Genomic DNA, 27,900 nt, shown 5'->3' with positions numbered 1-27,900 from the left:
AACGAGGCCCAGCAGGTGGTCCAGGACCAGAGCTCTGTGGGGGGGACGAGGAACCAGGACCAGAGCTCTGTGGGGGGGGCGAGGAACCAGGACCAGAGCTCGGTGGGGGGGGCGAGGCTCCAGCAGAGGGACTCCGCCTCTGGATACACAGAGACCTCCATCAGCCGCGAGCAGAGCTACATGTAAGATACTCAAGATTTCTCCATTTTATTTATTTTTTTCATTTAAGAGCCTTTTAGGGGTCCAGTTTGATTAAGAGATGCTACGTACTTATACAGTGGTGCAGCTCTGACGTTTGTTTGTTGGCTGGTCCGCAAGTTAGCATTTCCCAGGTTCCCTAAAACAAAGAAATAAGAGATTTCTCCATTTTATTTTGAAATATTGTAGAAAAAAGGTTGGCAAATGCACAGGATTATCTCCACTTCCATGATTTAGGAAGCATACATTAAATGTCCAAAAGTAAAAAGTTAACGTTAAGCTATAAAGGAACTACTGCGCGGTCGCGTGACTTCATGTTGTTAAGCCGAAGGCGGCTAATGTTGGGTGTGATGGCGTTGAGTATTCTCATAGTCCTATTTACTGACATATTGTTGTCCTAGAACAACAAGTGCACATCTGTTAAACTCTCTACCCTAATTTAAGGTTTGATTGTGGCGATTATAATGACAGGGGGGATTTTCAGGTGTGTGTAAAAGTCTCAGACTGTAAGTGTACGTGTGTGTGTGTGTCCAGGTCCGGTGAGAACATGATGCCGTCTGACCTGGAGCTGAACAGGGTGATGAACACGCTGCAGGAGCTTCTGCACACGGCCTCCGACGTGAGCCACGACCGCTGCGTCAAAGTCCTCACCGCCAGGGCCAAGGTACACAACCTGAGGAGGGGTTAATAATACAATAATACCAGAGGGGGGAAGTAGTGAAGTACAAATACTTTGTTACTGTACTCAAGTACATTGTTCTGGTTTTAGTACTTTACTCCACTACTTATTTTTCTGACAACTTTTTACTTTGACTTCTTACATTTTGAACACAAATACCTGTACTTTCTACTTCTCTCATTTCCCAAACAGGCTGGTTCCTTTAGTCTGAATGTGTGTTTGGTGGCGTGATCATTATTATTTAGAGTCATTGCGTGCCTATTGATTTGAACACGATCCGTGTATCCATCATTTCCTGGTCTTCTCTAAAGAAGAGGGACCAATGAAAACGTTGTCATGTTGCCGTTGGTCACCATGGAAACATTCATTAGCTAACAATGACATTATTGTTCTATTAATATAAAGGGAGGTCAGGTACTCTTTAAAACAGCTGCTAGTTATGGGTACTTTTTACTGAAGTACATTTCAAAGCCTCTTTACTTTGACTTGAGTAAAGAAGTTTAGTCAGTACTTCTACTTTCACCAGAGTATTTCTAAACACGAGTATCTGTACTTCTACTTGAGTAAAGGATGTGTACTTTTGCCATCTCTGTCCGTGAAGCTTCCCTCTGTCTCCACAGGACGGCTCTCTGGAGCGCCTCAGCTCGGCGGACTTCGTGCTGCTCTCTCAGACGGTGGAGGGGTTCGTGCGGGACACGGAGGATCTGAGCGGGCGGAGGAGCGCCTCACTGCGGGGGGCGCTGCAGAGCCAGGCCAACCGCTTCGTGCACCGCTTCCACGAGGAGCGCAAGACCAAACTCAGGTTAGCAGAAACACAGACGGGAAGATTACAGCACACAGGAGAGAGTATGATTTACCAACCTCGGCTTTCATAAACTACCGACAAAGAAAACAGTTATCACGTTTTTATAAAGGTCACCTATTATCCAAAATGCACTTTTTGGTGTCTTGTATACATAAATATGTGTGTCGATGAGTGTTTTATAATACCATTTTATATCAGGTTTCTGCTGCACTGTTTCTTAATGTAAAGCACTTTGAAAGGTATAAATAAACTTGCCTTGCCTACGACTACGGACAAAAAAAACTGTCTTCACATTATTTAAATAACACATTTACGTGAAATAATACTCTAAAAATGAACAGTTTTCAACATTATAAGCATTATAAGTTACCTTCGTCACACATATATATATTTATATAAATATATACAATTTCAGATTCAAACAAGTATGAGAGCACTCTCATAATAGCGTAACACAATCAGAGACTAATAATATCCAGGGGATGCATGCAGAGCTGTCATTGGCTGAGATCAGTCCGGCCGTGCGTCACGACTCTTTGAAACATCTCTGTTGCCGGAAATACATCCACGGAGGAGCCATCAGTGTCTCCTCGGTTAGAGCTCCCCCAGAGAGCCTCCCCCAGAGAGCCTCCCCCAGAGAGCCTCCCCCAGAGAGCCTCCCCCAGAGAGCCTCCCCCAGAGAGCCTCCCCCAGAGAGCCTCCCCCAGAGAGCCTCCCCCAGAGAGCCTCCTCCAGAGAGCCTCATCCAGAGAGCCTCCTCGATCCTCGGTCCTCGAAGTGCATTAGAGAAATGAGATGTCCTTCAACACAGCGCACTGACATCCTTTTCCGGGTCACTACCGGAGGACAAAGGAGTCGAGGAGGGGAAATGAGTGAAATGAGAAAGGGCCCAGGTGTTTGATGTCTGTTGTTTGTTGTTTGTTGTTGTTTGTTGTTGTTTTGCAGCCTCCTCCTGGATAACGAGCGCTGGAAGCAGGCGGATGTTCCCGCTGAGTTCCAGGATCTGGTGAACTCCATCGCTGACGGAAGAATAACTCTACCGGAGCGCAAAATCCCAGGTACACGAAACCCCCAAACTTCAGCTCCCTACCCCCCCCTCTGGTTCTGCTTATTGCTATACAAGAAGGAAACTGGTGCTACATGTGACCAGTGAAGAGCATACACTTGACTGGGTGCTTGTTCTCAAATAGACTCTGAATGAAAAGACCCAGAAGATGTCTGGACTGAGATACATGTTTAATAAAATGTCTTCAGTGTGGAACAATGAACCTCTGACTCTGACTTTGACGTTAGATGGGAAACATGTTATCAATAACCTAATCAATCATTGTTGATCAGCTAAGAGATGTCACTTCTCAGATCAACCAGTATTGTATAAATGTAAGTATCATTATGTTCTGTGTGCAGGTACAGAGGACAGGAAGCCCACAGAGTTTCTGTTCGTCAACGGGCAGAAATACGCCGTCGTCGGGTTCGTGATCACAGCAGCGTTCATGTTTCATAACTTAAAACTAATCGTACAATCCTCGTCTTAAAGGATTACCTGGAATGAAAGTCTGAGATATTGACATACGATGTGAACTGTTGCAACAGGACGGTGCTGCTGCTGATCCGGATCTTTCTGGAATACTGTCAGTGTGTCAACGACATCCCATCCATCGCCACCGACATGCTGACCCGTCTGTCCGACCTCCTCAAGGTCAGAGCCTCCTCAACATTTCCTTCATTCCTTATTTAAAAGTTAAACTACCGTATATCATTTTAATGAATTGATATGTTCATTGTATCCATCTTATCTTTAGTTGTATTTTTATTTATAAAAGCGATGATTCCTGCCCTGTAGCAGCTGCACACCGTTAGCTTAGCATCGTGTTTTAAAAGCATTTCTTCTTCTGTGGTTTCTGCAGCACTTCAACTCTCGGAGCTGCCAGCTGGTTCTGGGAGCCGGAGCTCTGCAGGTCGTCGGCCTGAAGACTATCACCACCAAAAACCTCGGTACACACACACACACACACACACACACACACACACACACACACACACACACACACACACACACACACACACACACACACACACACACACACACACACACACACACACACACACACACACACACACACAGACACACAGACACACAGACACGTGCACACACACACACACACACACACACACACACACACACACACACACACACACGTGCGTGCACACACACACACACACACACACACACGTGCGTGCACACACACACACACACACACACACACACACGTGCGTGCACACACACACACACACACACACACGCGCGTGCACACACTCAGATCACCGCCTGTAGAGGAGCTTTCTGGAAATAGAGGCGCTAATTATTGCGAGGTGTTGTTTCTGCTGTCTAATTTTTGCTGTGTGTTTGTCTGTGTGTGTGTGTATGTGTAGCGTTAGCCTCCCGCTGCCTGCAGCTGGTGGTTCAGTACATTCCCATCATCAGAGCTCACTTTGAGACCAAACTGCAGCCCAAACAGTACAGCGTGCTCAGACACTTCGACCACATCACCAAGGTAACGCTCACAAAGAGATATGATTGGTTCACGGGACAGGAAGGAGGGAATGTAGAGGAGTAGAAAAGGAATTACTCAATTAAAAGTCAATCATATTTGTACTGACCTACAATCCATCAATGTGTTTTATTCTAAGAGCTAAAAGTTGTTTTGTTCAAATGTTGTCTTGTTGCTCTGCAGGACTACAACGATCACATAGCGGAGGTCTCTGCTAAGCTGGTGGCCATCATGGACAGTCTGTCCGAGAAGGTTTTATCAAAGGTGAGCTCAGGTTTGAATGTTTAAACTCTGACGTGATTACTACATATTTATGTGTAGTCATACAGCGCTTCATGTCTGTAGCAGGGTTTCCGTTAGCCGGTAATTACCGGTTTTTAGCTGGTAAAATGTAATAAAAACCGGTAAATTCAAAACCTGCCGGTCAAAATGTCCGATGCTCCGATCGATTGGCCACCGGTCATTATCGGCCAATATTCACTCTTAATAGTTTGATCTGTGCTCTCTATGAAGGCCGATCAGGAGAGCTGGATCTGATCGATATGGACATAAACGCGAGTGAAGTGTAACCGGACGCGAGAGAGAGATCAGATCAGCTGATGCATAATCACCTGAAGCCCCGCCCACTGTTTAGCGCGCTGCATGAGAAACTGACGGGCTGTCAGGAGAGAGAGGGAGAGAGGGAGGAAAAGAGAGGATCCGTTTCTCCCGTGTTATTATTCAAAGTTAATGTAAACTTTTGAATAATGTACTTCATCTACTACAAGTAGTTTCTTTGAATGTAATAATGATGTTGTTTGTTGTTAGTGGAATCATTTATTTATGAATGAATCTGAACTTTTCGATCTGTTACGATTACAAACTGAAGCAATATAAAAATGACTCTCATTAACTGAGTTTTAAACATCAGCATATCCGGTCATAGTCCGGTAATTACCTGCTAACGGAAACTCTGCTACACAACTCTTATTGTTATTATTATTGAAACATGACCGGTAAGTTTCAAATGTGTCCGGTAAAATAAATTCTGTCCGGACGTTTGACCGGCGAGAAAATATCCTAGTGGAAACCCTGGTCTGTAGCTGTGCTGCTCTGGAACCTCACTTTGAACTCTGAACAAATGTTGATTTCTAGAGATGTGTTCAACTCTCGCCATCTTTGTGACCCTATGGAAGAAACGTTTACGCTCTATTATAGCCACACTTTAAGTTTAATGGTATTCTTTATTATATTGCTTTTAATGCTATACTATATATAATATTGTGTGTGTGTGTCCTCAGTATGAAGTGAAGGCTCCGATGCCCTCGGCTGTTTTCAGAAACGTCTGCAAACAGATGGCCAAGATGCACGAAGCCATTTCTGAGCTCCTTCCTGAAGAGCAGACGCAGGTGAGCCTCCACACACTTCACTGTTCACAGAATGATGCAATGTAATAATGTGCTGTGTTTCTGTGAGTTAGTTTGCGTCTCAAACAGATGTGTGTTTCTGTGTTTGTGTGCAGATGTTGTTTCTGAGGATTAATGCCAGTTTTAAGCTACACCTGAAGAGGCAGCTATCTCGACTCGGGGTCGTTAATGACGGAGGACCACAGAACGGGTAACAAACACTTAATGACTATAAACTCATTTAAAACTAATCAGGGATCATTTCCTGCCTAAAGATAATACAAATGTATTTGGTTTATATGTTTATATGTTTATATGCAACATATTAGGCACGTTGAGCTCCAAGAACCATCAAATAGATCCTTTTGTTTACTTACGTAACAAAGTGACATCACTATAGCGCTCCAACACATTGTCTGGTATAGGCTAAGGGGCGGAATATCTCTAAGCTGGCCAGCTTACCAATCAGAGCAGACTGGGCTCTGGTTTCAGACAGAGGGTGAAAAGAGGTACATATATAACGTAGTGTTAAAACCCCGATATTTTTTTATAGTTAATCAAAGACAATGAAAAGTAAATTGAAGCCTATCTGATACTTTTGTGAGCGGTGTCTGTCTGTCTGCGCTGAGAGGACGGCGGACGCTACTTGAATGAGGTCATCCCAAACAATGCCACAAGTACGCGCAGTGCACTCCCAAAACGGGCAGACGGGTCCACAGAAACTACCGGTATGCTTAGTCCTACTTTAGTTACTGTACTGCAAAAAGCAGACGGTGCTGCGCTCAACACACACACAGACTCAAAACCATGGACACACCGGCACATAAGTTACATAAACAATTTATAGGCCTAAGTTGCATAAAGGCTTGAGCAACAGTATTGAACTAAGCAGACAGCACTGCTTCTCTCTCTCTCTCTCTCTCTCTCTCTCTCTCTCTCTCTCTCTCTCTCTCTCTCTCTCTCTCTCTCTCTCTCTCTCCACTTTCAAAATCTATTCAAAACTCATAACAAACAAACAAAATTCCCAAAGTTGTCCTGAAATTAACTTATTAAATAAACTAAACGAAAAATATAGCCTACTTCTGCAAACCACATTGAATCTGGACTTGAAATGATTCTGACGTGCATGGCGAATAAACAGATCTTGTTTGCATTAGGCTTCAAATCAAGTTGCATAAATGCTTGAGCTACGTCATTGCAAATAAGTAGACAGCGCTGCTTCTCTCCCACACACACAAACACGGCGCTGCCCCTCACACACACACACGGCGCTGCCCCTCACACACACAGGCTGTTTTCGTCATTATTGCAACTGATAACACTGGCAATGATTTTATATTTACTAGAATATAAAAAAAAAAAATGCTTCAAAAAAGTGGGGGCTCCAAATAACCGGCGATCCCCCGCGTCCAACGACCACTACCCCACTGCCTGATATCATTAGAAAGCTAGGGGTCTCCTCTTTCTAACAGTGTATACAACTCAAAATGTGTCTTCGGGTCAATGCGACTGATTTCGATAGAGCAGGTCACACATGAGGTGGTCCCCCAAAATCCTTGATAATAAAAAGTAGATTTTATTTAGCTTTTTTCCACGGACCACCTGCAGTACCTTCGCAGACCACAGTTTGAGAACCGCTGCACTAGAGGACTTCCACACAGTGAGAATCTGGAAGCAGGAGATGTTTGAGCATGTGTTGTGTTTTTCAAAATGATTTAAAGAGGAGGATAATTATTCTTTGTAACAATCAATGGCTTTAACTCGAGTCTAACCGTTTTGAATGTGACCGGCTGTCTGCAGGCTGGTGGTGGTGGACGTTGCGTTCTACACGGAGAACGTTCAGGTGTTAAAGAGCCTGGACCGGCTGGATCTGAACATGGTGGAGATCTGGGAGCAGAAGAGGTGATGGAGGACGGAGACGGGACGGGACAGCATCGCCCCGGAGACAGAGTGGAGACGACCTCAGGGGGGAAGGAAGCCCGGAGGGACCAAAAAACACAAAACCGGGGGCTTCCTGAGCTCCACCTTTAAAAAGCTGCTGATCACTGTGTGCAATCCAACAGAGAAGCTATAGTAAATTATTAGAGACGGTTTTAGTGGGAGTGACGAGTGTAGATAACGTTTGAAAAAAAGGCGGGTAATTTATTTTTCTGTCGTCTTGGAAGCATTCTACCTTCCGGCGGACTTTTTCCCTCCACACGTCGGAGGGCTGAAGGGATTTTTATCACCAACGCACAACGATTTCTTCTGCCGCTGGTTTCGCAGATTCCACAGCCGAGGATCCAGGGTTCAGATTCTGCTCGTTCTCTGAAGGACTCGGGAGGCTTCTTTATCCCTGAACCTCATTCATCATTCATCTGATGATTACGGGCTGTGGTGACGGGTGGAAATGGATTCTTAAACTTTTATACTCAAGAAATATTTTGCAGACTTCAAGACCTGGAAATCGATGTGAGACCTGGAGGAATCTGAAAAATGTGTATTTGAAGAGTTAAGTCCCTGAAAACCATCAGGACTGTGAACGCATCACAACTCTCAGCGACTTCCTGTCCCTACCAAAGTAAAAGACTTCATCTGGGGGATTTAACTCTTTAATTACACTTCTACTAAATTATGCATTTTCTTCAGCCGTGTGATATTCAGCAGTTGTGATGATCGAGGGTGATTTTTCTACGTGTTGTTGAACGATGAGACTGCAGAACATGAAGCATGAAAATCAGCTGCTGACTCAAACTACTGTTCTCCTCCTGCTGACGTTTATTTACTCTGCATGATCAGAGCGGGAGCCCTTTGTTTCCTCCGGAGCGCAAACGACTCGAAACGGAGCAGAAAATCCGATTTGAATATCTACGCTGGAACTTTCAAACAGGACATCAAGAATTACGTTTTCGTTTTACTGCAGCAAAATAATGCGGTCAATTTCATCCCACAATCAATCAAATCTGTGCTCATGCCTTTTTTTAAATGTAACATTTGAAGAAAGTAGGCCATAATATAAACGTTGAGATAATGTAGACAACTCAACAATAAGTGGAATATCAAAATGTACTTAAATGTTTATTTTTAATATGCCCGGGTCGGGATTTAGTGCAAGCCAAACCCATTGACTTCCTAACCTTGTCTAATGAAATATAACACAAACCTGAATTTACTGAATTGTTATTTAATTTATACAAAATAACTCGTACTTTAGCAACTAAGTAAATCAAATCTTAACATTTAACAGGATTAACAATACGAGTGAACGTTTCGGTATTAAAATTCAAAAGAAAAAATGAAATTGAATCCCCATTTCACCAATCCCTGATCCGGATCTTTGGGTCAGTATTCGCCCGATTTTTGAGAAAAAAAATTCAGGTTTTCTTCAAACATTTGATTATTTTCTTCAGGTTTTCTCAAAATGTCAGATTTAATCCAGACCGATTTTTTCAGAAATTCTCAAAAAAAAAAAAAAAAAAAGATTTTCCGACTTTTCAGATTTTCTCCAAACATTTGGTTAGTTGTTTTTCCAAGAATGTGATTTTTTTTCTTTTTCAGATTTTCATCAAAACTTACGATTTTTCTTTTCAGTTCTTCGCTTAAACATAAAGAAATCAGATTTACTCCACTCCTCAGATGATTTTCTCCAATGATCTGATTTCCTGCTCCTAATTCAGTCGTTCTGCGCTCCGTCTGAAAGAAACTCCTGTCAGCTGCCGTCACATCACCATCCGTCTCCTGGCTAATATATAAACACTACCGTCTAGCTCTAAAGTAATTGAAGATGACGAGAGAACAGAACTTTATTCTCACTGCATTAACTGCTGAAGTACTTTAATACAGGGACATCCATCCTGTTATCCTGAGATCTATGAAACGGAACAGCTGTTCTCAGAAACACATCTAAATGCTCTCGTATGGATTTAAGATCAAACGAGTGTGATGTGACTGCAGCTGCCTACAAAATGATTCTCCTCACTGCTTCAGAAGTGCCTACTTTTGACTGTCAGACGACACATCTGAGCTCCACTACAGTGTGCCTACCATACCACTGTGTGTGTGTGTGTGTCTGAGTGTGTGTGTGTGTGTGTGTGAGTGTGTGTGTGTGTGAGAGTGAGTGAGTGTGTGGATGAGTCTGGCTGCATGTCTGAGAATCCAAAATGTCTTGAATTCTTCAAACCTGATGTGAATAAAACAGGATGATGGAGCGCCTTGTTCTTCTTCTGCTGCACATTTGAACATTTAAGGCTTGGTCCGATAATTGCTCTGTTGATAAAGTGTCAGAATATTATCCGTCATTAATGTCCAAAAACATTGTCTTCAAATTAGAGATGGACCTACTGGAGTTTTCTTCGCAAATTACAATTTACAGTTTCTCAGATTTTCCAGTTTTGTGCTGATTTACCTTTCCAAGTGTGATAATTGACAACAACAAAAAATTCTTTACTTTTCCTTAAAAATCCAAATTACATTTGATTAAATATAAAATAACATTGTACAGTGAAGACAATTGATCTAAGATAAATATACATATATATCATTTTTTATCAAATTAAAGTTATTATGGTTGAAAAGTTTGTTTTCCATTCATACTTAAATATTTTGTTTTTTGTTTTTTTTCCTGCCGTTGCATAATTTTTAAATGGGTTTAAAACGACTGGCTTATGAAAGGCCTTTTATTACAAAGACAGTTGAAGTTGGATTTAGTGAAATGTAAAACCAACATCAAGTAGTTTAGTTCATTTAAAATGTAAAATTCTCATGCAAAAAAAGTGCAAATGCAAAATCTTCAAACTACCAAAACGTATTTAATAGTCAGTCATAAATCTATTAATGAAATACATTTTTTATTAAATTCTGTTTTAGTTTCTTTAATTTAGTTTCTGGCTTTTATGCCTCTTCACTGACACAAAACTGAGAAAGTTGTATTGAAAATTGTAACGGCATTTCATATTTTTATTTAATTTAAACCGACAATAAATCAAGAGTAATTCATATTAAAGAAAAAACTTAAATTGTAGTCCGATATATAACTGTATAAAACATCAATGCATAAGTAATGGTTTATAATAATACTATACGGATAGTTTGTTAATGTATGTTCACATCTATATACATACACACAAACAGTACCTTAATGCTGCAAAAGAAACTCAGGTCTGTCCCTCTGAATCTGAGCTTCTTTCTGGAGGTTTTTATTTTGATATTGTAAATTTAAAATAATCCAAAGTCTGGTATTAAACTCCAGACACAAACACCACATGACTCTCTGTTGAAGGTATTGCACTTTTTTTATTGACAGCAGAAACACCACAGGGGTCAGACGGTGTTTTCAGAAACAGGACGTTCCCCCGTGTCTGCAGACAGGAAGACGTTGACCTTTGACCCTTCAGGTTGTCTTTACATTCAAAGAAACCAACGTGTGATAGTTCATTAGAGCAGAAGAAATCATCTTCGATTCTCTTCAAGGTGCAAATGGCTTGTTTGAAATCGCTATTCTTTCTCCCAGAATGCCTCAGTGGTCGAGGATCCGCAGGTTTCCAGAAACAATTTTGTTCTCCAGCATCGCTCCGGCGGGGATATCGATCCGGTCTCCGTGATTGGCTATGATGATGACGGTTCCCTGAAGGAGGTAAAGGGGTTGGAAGTTATTTGACTGGTTTATTGTTGGCAGAGGTATAGTCGGTACGTTGGAACTAATACAGCACTTATTGCATTCTATTTTGATGTAAATTATTGCATTAGTGTTCTTAATATAGTTCGCTATCTGTGTTCTTTTTTACATTTTTGTTATACTTTTATGTATGCACCACGACACCAAGTCAAATTCCTCGTACGTGTCAACCCACCTGGTGATAAACCTGATTCTGATTCACTAAAAAAAAAAAAAAAAAAAGAATACTGTCCTGTTTTGAAAAATAAGGAACATGTATATAAAGTATTAAAATCGAAAAATGTATCCTTCGACTGTTTACTAATATATATGATGTCATTACATTTGTATTACTCATGCGTTGATGTAAAGGCAAGCTTCGACTGTTCTGTGATGTCAGAAATCTACTTGTCTCCATTTCATTTTTTTTGTATTTTGTTATTTATAAGAGTTTATCAATGCCTGATCGGTACCGTGTATGAACAACATTCAAGAGAGAAGAAGTAAATAAGATCACCAAAAGATCATAGGATTCAAAACAATATAATAATCCTATAACAATCCTAGAAAGTCATTAGAAGAATTGTTTTTGGACTTACTGTACATCTTACTGTACATCACAGTTGTATGCTATTGTTAAAGCATATACTATTTCATGACTTTTTTGTAACATATGACTTTTCATCGCATACTTTATGACTTTTTTGTTCACTTTTCTTTTGGCATACTGCATTATTACTTTTTATTATGACTTTTAATGATTTTTTTCTTTTTGGCAAACTGTTGTCGTGAGAGTTGAGTGTCTGTGAGAGTGGTTGACCTTGAGAGAGACGTTCTTCCCGAAGGTCACGTCTCCGGACACGGTGAGATGGTCCAGCTCCAACATGTCGGGGATGCTCTCAAACCTGCAGAGGAACTGCTGGACCTGAACACAACACAACAAAAACATCACAAATGTTACACAGCGTACAATCGGGAAGAATTTCATTATTTTCAGTAACACCTAGTCACCAAAGATACATATTATTTTCTTCTTCAAAAAATAACAAAGCTATAAATGTGTTTTATTTAGATAAAGTGAGGAAATCCTAGACTTATTAAGATAAGATAAGAGGTACTTTAGTCATTTCAATTTGGGACATGTTTGTGTTGCAGCAGCATCAAAAACAACAAAACAAGGCATTGCACATAAGTAGAAGTATGTAGTTTAGAAAGTTACAGTATTTAAATACGTTATTTAATAGTTAAAACTGACCTCAGAGCAGTATGTAGTTTAGAAAGTGATTTAAATAAGTTATTTAATAGTTCAAACTGACCACAGAGCAGTATGTAGTTTAGAAAGTGATTAGATAGTTAAAGCTGACCTCAGAGCAGTATGTAGTTTAGAAAGTGATTAGATAGTTAAAGCTGACCTCAGAGCAGTATGTAGTTTAGAAAGTGATTAGATAGTTAAAGCTGACCTCAGAGCAGTATGTAGTTTAGAAAGTGATGAGATAGTTAAAGCTGACCTCAGAGCAGTATGTAGTTTAGAAAGTGATGAGATAGTTAAAGCTGACCTCAGAGCAGTATGTAGTTTAGAAAGTGATGAGATAGTTAAAGCTGACCTCAGAGCAGTATGTAGTTTAGAAAGTGATGAGATAGTTAAAGCTGACCTCAGAGCAGTATGTAGTTTAGAAAGTGATGAGATAGTTAAAGCTGACCCCAGAGCAGTATGTAGTTTAGAAAGTTAAAGCTGACCCCAGAGCAGTATGTAGTTTAGAAAGTGATGAGAAAGTTAAAGCTGACCTCAGAGCAGTATCTAACTGTCTCTTCAGTAATAACTCTCTCTCTGGATCTCACCTTGGTGAAGGAGCTGCCCAGCTTCACGTGGGGGGTGCTGGGGAACTCCCTCTTCCTGCTCATGGTGAGCGACCCGGCGTCCAGGCTGTACAGGTTGGACATCACCAGCAGCAGGTCGGAGGACGTCTTCACCGGCAGGAAGCGGCTCCGCGGCACGTTCACTCCCAGAGCGTTGTTGAAACTCTTGATGGCCGCGCCCACCGCCGTCTCCAGCTGGATCACGTTCAGACCCCCGTCCAGAGTCTGAGAAGAGAGAGAGGGAGGGTCAAAAGCTGTGTCGTCCGGTGCCTTGCTCAAGGGCACCACGGCAGGGCAGGAGGTGAATTGGGACCTCTCCAAGTAGCAGTCCACACTCCTTACTTTAAGTCTGGTCGGGGACTTGAACCAGCGACCCTACAGCTCCCAGTCCAAGCCCCTACTGACTGAGCCACTGCCGGACTAAGCTAATATACCTGCAGGATTTTGACTATTTTCAGTGTGTATATTCCTGGTAGATTGGACTTATTGCCCGCTAAATGAAATGTAATTAGTGCATGAGGTCTTTTAAGATAATATCCTAAAGATCAAATGTAAAAGTGAGAGCCTCACCTTGGGGTTGACGATGATCTCCAGGTCCAAGTTGTTCGTGTCCTGCAGCCTCTTGATGGCGGGCAGAGAGATCCACAGGTTGTTGGTGTTGAAGATCTTGAACTTGGTGACGGACTTGAACTCGTCCACGTGATTCTTGGGGACCTGAGCGATCTCCAGCAGCCTCAGGTGGTCCTCGTACTGGATCAGAGTCCCGCCCTGCACACAGGAAGCACCACAGCTTTGAGACAAGAGAAGAGATGATATTTCAACAGTCACTTTATCACTTTAAATTATTATTTACATTTTGTATTCTATTTTGTCTTTATCTTTACCTTGTGTGAATCCTGTTTTTAACTCTGACTCTGTTGCTGCTACAAACGGGGATAAATAAAGTTCCATCTTATCTTATGATGTATGCCAGATGTTCGCTCCTTTCCATCTGCAGGTACACACGTATCCATCAACAAGTCTTTATCCCACTAACAGTTATAAAACAAATGAAAGTGTGTATCTATAAAATATCAAAACCAGCACATTTATTATTAAAAATATATAAGAGGCCCTATTAACCTTTCCCTGCCTGAAACGCCTCCATTGGTCTCCTTTGTTTACTTCTCATCACTAGGTTAAACCCAACCTTATATTGGCTAGCGCTCCAACACATTGTACATGATAGGCTAAGGGGCGGGACATCTCTAAGTGGTTGACCAATCACAACAGAGCCGTCCAGCTAACCAATCAGAGCAGACTGGGCTCAGGTTTCAGACAGAGGGTGAAAAGAGGTTCTGCAGCACAGGCAGTATGAGAACAATAAAGAGCTTTTTGAACATTAAAGTATGGAGACATGTCCCAGTAGAGACACTACATACTGATATACACCTGAACATCAGCAGGGGAGGACTCTTTAAAGTAGAGACACTACATACTGATATACACCTGAACATCAGCAGGGGAGGACTCTTTAAAGTAGAGACACTACATACTGATATACACCTGAGCATCAGCAGGAGAGGACTTTTTAAAGTAGAGACACTACATACTGATATACACCTGAACATCAGCAGGGGAGGACTCTTTAAAGTAGAGACACTACATACTGATATACACCTGAGCATCAGCAGGAGAGGACTCTTTAAAGTACAGACACTACATACTGATATACACCTGAGCATCAGCAGGAGAGGACTCTTTAAAGTAGAGACACTACATACTGATATACACCTGAACATCAGCAGGAGAGGACTCTTTAAAGTAGAGACACTACATACTGATATACACCTGAGCATCAGCAGGAGAGGACTCTTTAAAGTAGAGACACTACATACTGATATACACCTGAACATCAGCAGGAGAGGACTCTTTAAAGTAGAGACACTACATACTGATATACACCTGAACATCAGCAGGAGAGGACTCTTTAAAGTAGAGACACTACATACTGATATACACCTGAACATCAGCAGGAGATGACTCTTTAAAGTAGAGACACTACATACTGATATACACCTGAACATCAACAGGAGAGGACTCTTTAAAGTAGAGACACTACATACTGATATGAACCTGAACATCAGCAGGAGAGGACTCTTTAAAGTAGAGACACTACATACTGATATACACCTGAACATCAGCAGGAGAGGACTCTTTAAAGTAGAGACACTACATACTGATATACACCTGAACATCAGCAGGAGAGGACTCTTTAAAGTAGAGACACTACATACTGATATACACCTGAACATCAGCAGGAGAGGACTCTTTAAAGTAGAGACACTACATACTGATATACACCTGAACATCAGCAGGAGAGGACTCTTTAAAGGGGAGACACTACATACTGATATACACCTGAACATCAGCAGGAGAGGACTCTTTAAAGTAGAGACACTACATACTGATATACACCTGAACATCAGCAGGAGAGGACTCTTTAAAGTAGAGACACTACATACTGATATGAACCTGAACATCAGCAGGAGAGGACTCTTTAAAGTAGAGACACTACATACTGATATACACCTGAACATCAGCAGGAGAGGACTCTTTAAAGTAGAGACACTACATACTGATATACACCTGAACATCAGCAGGAGAGGACTCTTTAAAGTAGAGACACTACATACTGATATGAACCTGAACATCAGCAGGAGAGGACTCTTTAAAGTAGAGACACTACATACTGATATACACCTGAACATCAGCAGGAGAGGACTCTTTAAAGTAGAGACACTACTGATATGAACCTGAACATCAGCAGGAGAGGACTCTTTAAAGTAGAGACACTACATACTGATATACATCTGAACATCAGCAGGAGAGGACTCTTTAAAGTAAACACTACATACTGATATACACCTGAACATCAGCAGGAGAGGACTCTTTAAAGTAGAGACACTACTGATATGAACCTGAACATCAGCAGGAGAGGACTCTTTAAAGTAGAGACACTACATACTGATATACACCTGAACATCAGCAGGAGAGGACTCTTTAAAGTAGAGACACTACATACTGATATGAACCTGAAAATTAGCAGAATATGTTGCTTAAGCTCGGCTGGAAGCATATTCCCCGCCCTCCCCTCACCTTGACGTCGGCCCGGGTCTTGTCGGTGACCTCCATGATGAACTCGCAGCGCCTGTCGGCCGGCTGGCTCATCAGGTGCTGGAGGATAAAGAGGTCCACGGTGGCGCCCAGGTTGTCGATGTTGGACACGAAGATGTACTCCTTCCCCTCGGAGATTAGCTTGTCCAGCAGGCCGCTGTTACTGAAGCTGGCGTAGACGTCCCCGTGACCCGGAGGGTACCACGCATCCCCGTTCTGCCCCCCCGTCGACATGTTCTTAGCGATGGGCAGCAGAGACTCCTTGTTGATCCTCGGATACCTGCGGGGGGAAACATGGATAGTGTAAAAAGCTTTCAAAAGACAGACTTTCCTTATTTTCACATGGTGTGCAAAAGGGATAGAAAGCAGTATTCTCATTGTATTTCGATTTGTTTTTGTTCAAATGAATTGCAATATGACATGTGCTTGTATTTATATGTGGATCCAGGATTCAGTGTCAAAAGCTGCATGGCAGACACAGTTGTGGTTACACTTTGGTTCGGTGTGTGTGCAGTACCTGCTCTGGTTGAAGGTGTGTATGTTGACGCGGTGGTGTTTGTATTTCTGCAGGATCTTCTTCGTGTCCTCGTCCGTGTTGAAGGAGTTCATGAGGACCAGAGGAACGTCTGCGTTAAACGTTTTGTTCAGATGCTGAAAAACAAAAACAGAGTTCAGTTTAATGCTGACCCTCTGAGGTCTGAAGGTTTAATCCAGCTCCAGACACTCTTCACGCTGCTATGGACAATCTCACACTAATGTACATTCCCAAAGATATTGAAGTGACGGTTATTTTGTATATATTGATTGTTGTGCTTTTATTTAGGTCTTAATGTGTGCATATGTATAAATGTGTCTGTTGATTGTGTATATATAGGATATACATATTTGGTAAACGGTATTGTAAATGACGTAACAAAGTTGCCTTATTTTAAAAGAATAACATAATTCATTTCATGGTTCAATTCAATAAATAAAGACTTTATTTCATGTAATATTATAATCGTTAAAATATGGCATGATTTAATACAGTTTTGTTTGATATGTTACACCAATATGCAGACAGATAACTATGTGTTATGACCATAAGTGTTTGTTGTTTCTTGTGCCTAGGAGCTAATGTTTGTTCATGTACTGGTACTGCGTGTTTCGGTGATGCACTGGGCAACTCAACGTGGGTTGATGTCCTTATTGAAGCCCTGCTGCAGTCCGTGACATAAAGTTATTCAGAAAGGGAACTTTAAAGATTCAAATCATCTCCTTTCACGACAAGCGGCCAACGTGGTATTTGTTTCATGTTTTCACGTGGGCGTCATGTCCTATTTCCATTCATATATTTGTATGCGTAGCACACTTTATATATACAGTCTATGGTAGCACACTATGCTAATGTGTTTGGCTATGTATAAAGTGTTGTTCGTTGGTGTGGTTCTCACGGCGTAACGGAAAATTAAAACTCCGATTATAAAACGGAAAAGTCGAATCAAGCAATCTGATTGGTTCTTAGCCGTGATATACTGAGTGTATGCCACGGGTAGAATTGTAAATTACTTTTCACAACAAGTCAGTATCCCTCCGCGCCTGAGAAAAACAGTATACCGCGTCGGGCCGAACCACGCCCCTAAACTGTGATATAATGAGCATATACCACGGCCTGTCGTGAGCTATTGCTTAAGTATAAACGCCCGTGTCAAAGAACCGACCTGTGTCTGTGTCGTGAAGAGAGCTACAGGCATTTCGATCTCTCTGTCCGTACACACAAACTGAAAGATTGACAATAAAGTTGACTTTGATTGACTTAAAGGTTTGGAGGCGCTTGTTTTGAGCGCCCTCACCTCTATCTGTTGCACCGTGAGGTCCAGGAAGGTGTTCTCGTTGCGGACGCTGATCAGACTCTTGGGGCCCGTGCAGCCCATGCTGGTCCCCAGACCCCCGTTCAGCTTCACCACGGCCAGCTTGTTGAGGCTGGCTGAGATGTCGTCAGGAAGTCCCTTCATCTTGATCTTCTCGTAGGGCTGGATCTGAACACAGACAGGATTGAAGGGGCAATACGTCAGGGTCAGACTGTGGAAGGACAAGGTCAGAGGGTCTTCACAGGGGTCGCAAGGCCTTCTTGATTAAAGGGCTTTAAGACGACCTTTAAGAAACATTACTTAATTACTGTTGGCGTAAACAATGTCCTTCATTTCTGTAAAAAGCTGTTTCATACTTCAATAGTTCTGATAAGGTTTTTCTTTTGTTAAACGAGGAGGCAACCTTGTAGTGTGACAATGATCTGCTAATTCACATGTAAAACCTTAATGACTGCAATGACTCCTGATCATTTTGGGCTAAAAAGACACGAAAAAATCAATGTATAAAAGTAGACTAAACCGGAAAGAGACTTGAAGGGAACAACAGGGACAGATGGAGGTGAGAGCTAAAATCTCAGAACATTTCAAAGTCTTCAGTTGAACTTGTTGATGTGTGTGTTGCCTTTACTGACCAGTCAAATCCATCACATAGAATCTCTTCATATCCTACTTTAACATACTCTGTAAATAATGTGTTTTGTTAACTTACTGTATAGCACTGATTGTTAATTACTTTCTAGAACTAAGCACCTTCAAATGAACCCTTACTGGAAATTCTAAACATTTGTACATTTGTGCAGCAATTCTGGTTAGACACCATATTTACTCCTCATTTGTTGTGACTGTGTGTGTGTGTGTGTGTGTGTGTGTGTGTGTGTGTGTGTGTGTGTGTGTGTGTGTGTGTGTGTGTGTGTGTGTGTGTGTGTGTGTGTGTGTGTGTGTGTGTGTGTGTGTGTGTGTGTGTGTGTGTGTGTGTGTGTGTGTGTGTGTGTGTGTTGCACAAGTGCCCTCAGTTTACAGTATAGTGTTTCAGCAGCAGATGAATGTCAGCGTCTGCTCGACCTCTCCTCCTAAATGCAGACCCTCACATGCTGCTGCGGTCACCTCTATTCTTAGTCCTGACCTTCAGTCTGCACGGGTATTTTAGGAACACTGAGGGGGGTGTGTGTGTGTGTGTGTGTGTGTGTGTGTGTGTGTGTGTGTTTTGTGTGTGTGTGTGTGTGTGTGTGTGTGTGTGTGTGTGTGTGTGTGTGTGTGTGTGTGTGTGTGTGTGTGTGTGTGTGTGTGTGTGTGTGTGTGTGTGTGTGTGTGTGTGTGTGTGTGATACATAGTTGGCTGCAGCCTGGATGTTCTCTGTGCTCAGATCTGGTTTCGTTAGCTTGTCTCAGGAACAGTTTGATGTTGGGATCATTTTGCTCTCTGTTCGTCTCGTTCACTGCAGACGGATTTATTTAAACTCGGAGCAGAGAGTTAAAAACTGTCTCTGTTTCTCTTGGCGTACGTTTTCACTTATAGCTTCAGCTTCAGATTTCACTCTTTGAAAGCACCACCAGTGTAGAGATGTGTTTCCTTCATTCAGTCTAAGTTCATTTAGATACTGATACTTTGAACTTGTACCTTGGTTGAATGCTCTCACTTGTAACAGAGTGTGTCCACACTGTGATATAGTAACCTGTACTTACTTCAACAATTAGAGTGACTGTTGTGCACTGATTATCCATCAAGTCTTTACAATTATTGATCTCATAAACATAAAATAAGAAGAGGCCAACATTTGAATCATGCTATTTTCCGATTGTCCTGATTTTGACGTGCTAAAACTATTTATTTATTAAATGTCAATGTTTTGGTGCACTGACAATGACAGAAATAAACCGTTTTGTTTGTAATTGTTTATGTGAATACACATCAGAATGGTTTATTTCATCAGAATTATTTGTATGTTTCTAAATATTGGAGTCCTGTCAACCCCTTCAAGGACACTATATATGAATATCAGCATAGCCAAAGGGTTAGTGCTCTTATTTAAGATCTTTGGATCAGAGCTTCAGCCTAATGAATGAAATGTCTAGTGTAACATTTGGAAATGGGACTATAAAACAAAACCCTTACTGTAAATATGTTAACCCCTGGTGTTGAATTTGAATCCAGTTGAACCCCTTAATGCACAACAGCTACACTGAAGGCAAAGTCAAACAAATGCTGCATCAGAAAAGGAAAGATATCTAGCAAATCCTGAACTTTCTGATTTATATATTGTATCTTGTCAGCTAAAAAGCTAACCACAAATACATAACTTCTCCAAACATATTGTGATACTCTGAAGTCAGTAGGGTTCATTTGAGAGTAGAGTAAGGACAGCATTTCTGACTCCTCTCCAGATTATGCAGCGACATGTTTCTGTTAGATTTATGACAGCCTGACGTCCTGCGGTGCTTTAACACATCTCTCTCAGTCTGCAGAACAGAGGGGATGCTACATGCTGCCTCTCTCTGCCAGATGTTATCTGTGCTCAATCAAAGAAAACATTTCCCAATAAAGTACCTATCTATCTATCCATCCATCCATCTATCTATCTATCTATCTATCTATCTATCTATCCATCCATCCATCCATCTATCCATCCATCCATCCATCCATCCATCCATCCATCTATCCATCCATCCATCCATCCATCCATCCATCCATCCATCCATCCATCCATCCATCCATCCATCCATCCATCCATCCATCTATCCATCCATCCATCCATCCATCCATCCATCCATCCATCCATCCATCCATCTATCTATCTATCTATCTATCTATCTATCTATCTATCCATCCATCCATCCATCCATCCATCCATCCATCCATCTATCTATCTATCTATCTATCTATCTATCTATCTATCTATCTATCTATCTATCTATCTATCTATCTATCTATCTATCTATCTATCTGTGCTTACCGACTCCTCCGGGGGCCGGTTGATCTTGGCCCAGTCCACCGCGGGACCTTTGACCTGCAGGAATCTGTGGAAGAGATTCTTGAAGCCCTCAAAGTCTTTCCTGGAGATCTGAAAGAGAATAAAAGAGACGTGAGGAAAACTGAGCCGTGGCCTGGGGAGCAGAATCCATCTTTTTTGTGATTTAGTTTGAAGTAAATACAACTCTGGCACATTTTAAAAGATGTAAACATTCATTTGATGGGAACAAAGTACTTTAATAAACGTACTTAAGTACTTTGTCCCCATTTGATGAACGTTGTTTTTAAATGTAACTGCAGAAACACAGGGGTCAAATGACGACAAAAAACTACATTTTGAAGCATAATTTCATGAGTATTTTTGGGGGCAGGACGGTGTGTGTGTGTGTGTGTGTGTGTGCGCGTGTGCTCGTGTGTGTGTGTGTGTGTGTGTGTGTGTGTGTGCGTGTGTGTGTGCGTGTGTGTGTGTGTGTGTGTGTGTGTGTGTGTGCACGTGTGTGTGCGCGTGCGTGCGTGTGTGTGCGTGTGTGTGATCCCTGGGTCGTTCACCTCTCTCCAAACAGAGTGTGTGTTCTCAGTGTGATAAGACGACTGTCTGCAACACTTTACAAATATTTGTGACGGTTACATGAGTCCATGACTCCCGGTACCCCCATCACTGAACGCTGTGGTTCAGACCGGTCTGCTGCTCCAAGCTGAATGTGTTTCAGTTCAACATGAATAACCACAAGAAACGAAGAAGGAAAGGATTTTAAATATTGTGTTTATAGGCAATTGTAGGTTAAAATCGAACTTAACTAATGAACTCAAATGGTAAATGTACGAGAAAAATAACCCTAACTGAAACATTATACTTTTCTGACATTATCGTCATAAATGTGGAAATAAAGTATCTGAGTTGAAATGACGAATTAACAACAACTCACTCCCCTGTGATTGGATCCACCTCACCACAGTCCCCTCCCCCTGCCATGCCTGCAAATTATTCTTTACAATCGTAACAGATTTGAGCCCAGAATCAACTAAAGATAAAAAAACAACGAACTAATCTGGATGGAGTGATAGCTTTCACGAGTGACACACTACAGCACAAAGGACAGAGGAAGTTCATCTCTGAGTTTCATTCTGTTGCACTTCTCAGTCTATCGAGTGAATGTTGAGGTTGATCCGACCTCGCTAAGAACATTTGATTTTCTTTCAAAGAATAAAATCAAGTTGCATCTTCTTATACCAACTATGGCTCAGATACTTGCTCTTAGGTTTCTGACTGAAACAGGCTCTCGTGAACTCATTAAATGTTCAGTGTCGGGCGTTAAATGAGGATAGCGTCCTTCGGATGTTTGAGGACAAAACTGTGTATATATTTTACGATGAGAGAACATCATTTTTGCTTAAACCCCCTAAGGATTGTTTAAGTAATACATCAAGTCAGGCTAGCTATGAGCAAAATACAGGATATACAACTACACAACTCCTACACACTACATTATGGAGTTTAGTTACAGACATTTTGATGATTATTATTGGTCAAAGAAACTCACGGTAATAAAGTTTCATAGAGAACCATGTGGAGTTGTTCAGCGCTCAATCTCACTTCGCCTGATGCTCTTATAGCTTGGCTTAATGGTGGATGTGAGGTGTTTCAGATATAAACGTTGTTATCTTTGGGAGGCATTCAGAGCGCGCCTCACCTCGGCCTCGGCCTTGCTGGCGGTGCCGAGCAGCGCCTCCAGCTCGCGGTGCATCGAGTCCTCGTGCTGCGCCCTCAGCTTCTCCTGAAACTCCGTCATCACTCCTCCGGTCAGGTCTGAAAACACACAGGGTAAGGTTTTCATTTGACATTAGAGGCAAAAACCCGAGAGATCCATTCAGCGTCTGAAGTCATGCAAAAACGGCTAAGAGACAAACAGTTTCCACTTTAAGTAAGACAGTATTTAAGCCTGACAGCAACTTCAACTGATGACTGTGTCGGCTTTAAATGAAGAGATTCAAGGCAGTGCTGTCCAGTTCAAACGCACGCTGTACTTTGTATTAACTGACAGGAAAACAGCCACAATATTGGTACAAATATCACGGCAGAAAATTGGTGTTATTGAACAGGTGACCTTGAACAGCTTCAAATCAGTTAAAGTAAACAGTGCAGTCCAGGTTTTGAAATTGTTTACTTTGTCTGCAGTAAAAGCGTTTTATTTTCAAAGGTGTACGTGTTCCTCTCTTTACATTTACTCCCAATGAACGTCAAAGATATCTGCCGCACTTATTAGTTTATTAGATTCATTTTAAGCATTTGACTAAAAGTGCGATACACAATCACATTTCCACTAAAATACAACAATTTAAAAATAACACATCTGATACTTAATGAAGGTTTTTGAAAGTGTATAGGTGATGTGAACTTTAAAACGAAATGATTCCATATGGATTAAATGTTTGTTATTATATTAAATCACATTTTCAAACCAATAAAGTTGCCATTTGGAAAGTTGACCTCAGTGTGTGTTAGTGTCTGAAAGACTGTCCTTCGTATTTAGAGGACAATACCGTTTTTAAATCCTTTATGATGAATTTTACGAGACAACAACATCAGCATTTGGTTCTTTAACCTCTTAAGTGTTGTTAACGTAACACATGAAGTTACACTGGCTCGGAGAACACAGGAAGTTAGTTATTGAAGGACAAAAGTGTAATCTCTCACACTAAGCAGTCCCATCCCAACAGCCTGCAAATCAACTTACCCTCTACCGTTAGAGACATTTGACCAGAGTCTTTTTAAAAGCAGACACAGTAAAGATACGATCTGAGGAAAGGAAGCAGCGGCAACGTTTCAGAGCAGATTCACACAGAGTCCATGTGTTTGATAGAAAGTAAAGAATGGTCCCAAAGAGAAAGCAGCTGCCAGAGAACAACAGACGTCCTCCTCTTCCTCAGCCCAGAGGAAAAGCTCTCAGATCTGAAGCCCCGACCCCCGACTAAACACCAGGCCTGCCCACACACACACATACCAATCAAAACAGACAATGTGTGTGTGTGTGTGTGTGTGTGTGTGTGTGTGTGTGTGTGTGTGTGTGTGTGTGTGTGTGTGTGTGTGTGTGTGTGTGCGTGCGTGCGTGCGCAGTCGACCCCCAGTTACACCCCTGTGGGCTTTAAATATAGGTGAGTTTGAAAACAATAAGGGCTGGTGGTCAATACATCTGAGCTTGCACCATTCATATTTGCTCAGACTATTTTATTTCATTTTTTATAAATATGTATGTCTTGTAATTGCATTGTTGAGAAATCTGTGACCTGAGTTGTTCATTCATTGCATAACTACACTGTAGTTGTGTATACGACATGACATGACAATAAATCTTTGAATCTTGAATCTTAAATCAATTATTCGTCTGACGGGAAATGTCATATTTAATGTTTAATAAATTCAGTATTAATGAGACACGTTGTAAACGTTTGAAGGCAGAAGGCTTGGCTAATAAAGGAAACAGCCCTCCTGTGAGTGGTTAAGGTCCTCAAATATGATATTATTTTATCTGTAAACTTAATAAATGGTAACTTTCAGAACGTATAGAAATGTTGTTGAATGAATAAATGTGTTTTTTCTTTCTTAATGTAAGATATTTAAAAAAGATATGTAGTTTTTATATCAGCTCCAAAACTGAGAAATGATATTGTTTATACTTCTAAGTAATTGAAACGTCACCATTATAGAAAATGTAACTTTTGTCGACTAACTTTGACTTTCTGACCGCCACTGCAGTCAGCCTGCCTGTGGGTATTGTCCACAGTATGGATGTATTGTATGTCTAATATGTAATGTAACGCTTTGAGCCCCAGGAGAAGCGCTAAAATAAATGCAATTAAATGAATTATCTTAGTAAAATAAGCTTCCCTAAAATCCACTCCAAAGAGATACTAAATGCTAAAACACGTATTCGTAGTCAAATATATTTGTGTAAAGTTTACCTGACTTTCACAAACTCATAAAAACATATTTAGATTTTCTCTCATGCTGTTCTGCTCTACAGTGTGTGTGTGTGTGTGTGTGTGTGTGTGTGTGTGTGTGTGTGTGTGTGTGTATCTTTCTTATCAGTAAAAATAGTTGAGACGCTTCTTTTGAAACATCTCAAAAATGTGCCTTGAAACTCAGAAAGTGAATTTCCACATGAAGATAACAGCAGCTCGTGAATTCTACACAATATTTCTTCCACTTCTCCGATCAACGTATCTCTAGTCTAGCATTTGACAACAAGAAAGTACATTTTGTATTTATTATTGCAAAATATCTCAAATATAACATTATTTCCCACAAACTATTCCTGTATTTCCTGCATGTCTTAGGGCTAAAAAGTCCAATATTTGTTAATTCTCACTAATCATCTGTGTATTTATATTTATTAATGAAAGAAATGTGAGATTTTCTCTCTGTTTTTATAGATTTTTTCCACAGTTTGTGTTATCTGTGCACTTACTGTACATATTGTTGTATGTGTTGTTGATGTCAATAAGTAGGTTGTAGTGGTGACCTCTTACCCTGACATTTAAACCAGGTGTCTAAAAGGTCAACTCAATACTTATTTTGTAGTCTTTTAAAATGCGTTTAAAGTCTTTTACGTGTAAATATAATGCTCTTTTAGTGTATCAACAGAAAAATGAGCAAGAGTTTTGAGTTCATTGTTTTTTATTTCACTTTAAATTATCACATTGTAGACTGTATAAGGAATATATAATGTACTTCTCTAAATAAACATGCATCTTTTTATATTGTCACTTTAACCTTAAACACTTTTACCTGATGGTGTATTACCTATTTAAATCTATACAAATCTATATTTATAACTAATTTATATTGCATTAACATTTACTAAATCCTGTTGTATTCACTTTGCAACCACTGCAATCTACAAAGGTGGTGTAAACATGTTATACGTAAATATATACGTGTTTTGACACACAAGGCGGAAGCAGATGCATGCCACAGCAGCAGTTCACATAATGTTTAAAAAGCTGTGAATGTTAATTGAATTTCCCTTAAATCTGCAGACCACACCTATTTCTGACACACTTTTCTTGCAGCAACTGGTCTGTCTCAAAGATATTAACGTTACCCACCTGTCAAAGCACTGGGAAATCCTCAAAAACAAAGCCGAGGAACACACGGACAACCTCGGCCAGAGACACACTATCTCCCAGAGTACTGCTCAGACCCGGAGGACTCGGTTTTAGAGATACAAAGTGAAATTAAAAGGTTAAAAGTCAGTGTTTATCTTCTTGCTGCCGTTAGCTTCTGACAGCCAGCCCAGGACACACACCGCCTGACGAAGGTGACGTGACGCGCAAGACAAAAAAACAAGACAGCTGATTGGTCGAAAAGGGCCGTCAATCAGAGGAACTCGCAAACAAGTCCCGCCTCTCCATTACGGTCTATTTTTACTACATTACATTACATTACATGACATTGCATTTAGCTGATGCTTTTATCCAAAGCAACTTACAATAAGTGTATTCGACCAGGAAGATACAACCTTGAAGAAAACAGAATTATATAAGTACATCAGGTTTCATAGAGCCAAACATTTCAAGTGCTACTCAACTGGCTTTAGATAAGCCAGCCCTTTATTAGTATATAAGTGCTTTGTTAGTAATACAATTAATTAATAATTTCCCTTCAATAAAATTAAGACTTAATTACATGTTTTTAAATATATGTTTTAATGTACTATTTCTCATTTTAAAGTCAGTGTTATTTTGTAAATGTGTTGTTTTTTATTTGAATTGCATCCCATTTTAACTCAATTATTCCACTGCATATTCCACCATTTGTATTCATTTAACTGATTTAACTGTACACTACTTTAATACAACTTCTTCGGTTTGAACCTGCTTGCACTGAGGTGTACAGCAATATTAAATAATATTCCTACATTTTAATTGTCTTTTTTAATTAACATGTTATTTTCATATTGCCAGATAGGGAGAGAATATACATGTTCTGAAAACCCAGACATTAGAGATAGCTTAAAAAATAAATCAATAATTAAAAAGGGTTTCTAGATGTGCAGTTCGGACCGATGCTGCCCTCATGTGGCGAAAGCTATTTACTGCAGGACCAGGTGGTCTTACAAAAAGGTATGGCAGTAAAAGAGCAACTGCTCCAGTTTTGAAGAAACCCCTCCGTGTTGAACACCCGTCTTTAACATTAAAATAAAAGCTGGAGACTGATATGTCAATCTCTTTAAAAGGTCACCTATTATGTCTTTTCTACATCAACATGTGTTCCCTCTGTGTAAAGAGACTCTGAAAGTTTCAGGAACAAAGATTCTCTCTTTTTGTCACAAACCATTTACATAAAAACCTGTCTGAAAATGAGCTGATCAGATGTTGGCCACTTTATGTCATAACGATGTTTTGGCTTGTGTAACCATTAGCCAATCAGCAACCAGAGTAACCCCCCACCCCCACCCCCCCCCCCCCCCCCCACACACACACACCTTGGGGAGGGGCTCCTTATTTTCATCTAAAGTAACAGACAGAGAATCAGTACTTTTGAAACAGAGGGGATTATGGGATGCTGCAATGACCCGTTTGGTGTTTCAGCCAATCAGACAGGCTCTGCATATATCTGAGACCTGTGATATATTGATAAAAAACAGTATGATATAGGACCTTTAAGGCTTTGCTAACCAATGACCCTATTTTAGGAATCTTACCATTAAAAAACCCCAGCAAGTGGAAACAGGGAAACAGGAAGTGCTAACCAAAGACCCTATTTTAGGAATCTTACCATTAAAAAACCCCAGCAAGTGGAAACAGGGAAACAGGAAG

The 27,900-nt window shown here is 40.8% G+C and overlaps 2 protein-coding genes across 4 annotated transcripts in view; one reads left to right on the top strand and one right to left on the bottom strand.

Moving 5' to 3' along the window:
• Positions 1 to 9,806, top strand: part of vps54 (VPS54 subunit of GARP complex) — a 25,506-nt gene extending 15,700 nt beyond the window's left edge. Inside the window, exons 9-20 of the mRNA XM_079691059.1 lie at positions 16 to 182; positions 733 to 862; positions 1,498 to 1,679; positions 2,628 to 2,740; positions 3,090 to 3,153; positions 3,276 to 3,381; positions 3,590 to 3,677; positions 4,116 to 4,237; positions 4,418 to 4,498; positions 5,515 to 5,622; positions 5,736 to 5,830; positions 7,420 to 9,806. Coding sequence (XP_079547185.1) covers positions 16 to 182; positions 733 to 862; positions 1,498 to 1,679; positions 2,628 to 2,740; positions 3,090 to 3,153; positions 3,276 to 3,381; positions 3,590 to 3,677; positions 4,116 to 4,237; positions 4,418 to 4,498; positions 5,515 to 5,622; positions 5,736 to 5,830; positions 7,420 to 7,525 — 1,362 coding nt within the window. The 3' untranslated portion in view covers positions 7,526 to 9,806. The remainder of the gene's footprint in view (positions 1 to 15; positions 183 to 732; positions 863 to 1,497; positions 1,680 to 2,627; positions 2,741 to 3,089; positions 3,154 to 3,275; positions 3,382 to 3,589; positions 3,678 to 4,115; positions 4,238 to 4,417; positions 4,499 to 5,514; positions 5,623 to 5,735; positions 5,831 to 7,419) is intronic.
• A 1,064-nt stretch (positions 9,807 to 10,870) lies between these two features.
• Positions 10,871 to 26,390, bottom strand: LOC307040662 (UTP--glucose-1-phosphate uridylyltransferase-like). 3 transcript variants are annotated; one of them, XM_079683716.1, is made up of 10 exons: positions 26,188 to 26,390; positions 22,773 to 22,888; positions 21,065 to 21,172; positions 18,097 to 18,282; positions 16,782 to 16,915; positions 16,247 to 16,544; positions 13,679 to 13,876; positions 13,091 to 13,333; positions 12,072 to 12,176; positions 10,871 to 11,221 (listed from the first exon to the last, which is right to left on the bottom strand). In XM_079683716.1, exons 2-10 carry the CDS (start codon positions 22,869 to 22,871, stop codon positions 11,114 to 11,116), a joined length of 1,479 nt encoding a protein of 492 aa, XP_079539842.1. In that variant the 5' UTR covers positions 22,872 to 22,888; positions 26,188 to 26,390; the 3' UTR covers positions 10,871 to 11,113. The 3 variants fall into 3 exon arrangements, with proteins under 3 accessions (XP_079539842.1, XP_079539841.1, XP_079539843.1); XM_079683715.1 differs by lacking the exon at positions 26,188 to 26,390 and adding an exon at positions 23,817 to 24,037; XM_079683717.1 differs by lacking the exons at positions 10,871 to 11,221; positions 12,072 to 12,176; positions 26,188 to 26,390 and adding exons at positions 12,859 to 12,903; positions 23,817 to 24,038 and having other exon boundaries at positions 13,037 to 13,333.
• Between the last annotated feature and the right edge of the window lie 1,510 nt (positions 26,391 to 27,900).

The sequence above is a fragment of the Notothenia rossii genome (genome assembly GCF_949606895.1).
Source record: "Notothenia rossii genome assembly, chromosome: 1".
Classification (NCBI taxonomy): Eukaryota; Metazoa; Chordata; class Actinopteri; order Perciformes; family Nototheniidae; genus Notothenia; species Notothenia rossii.
The sequence above is the reverse complement of the archived record's forward strand: the minus strand, read 5'-3'. Positions and strand labels throughout refer to the sequence as shown.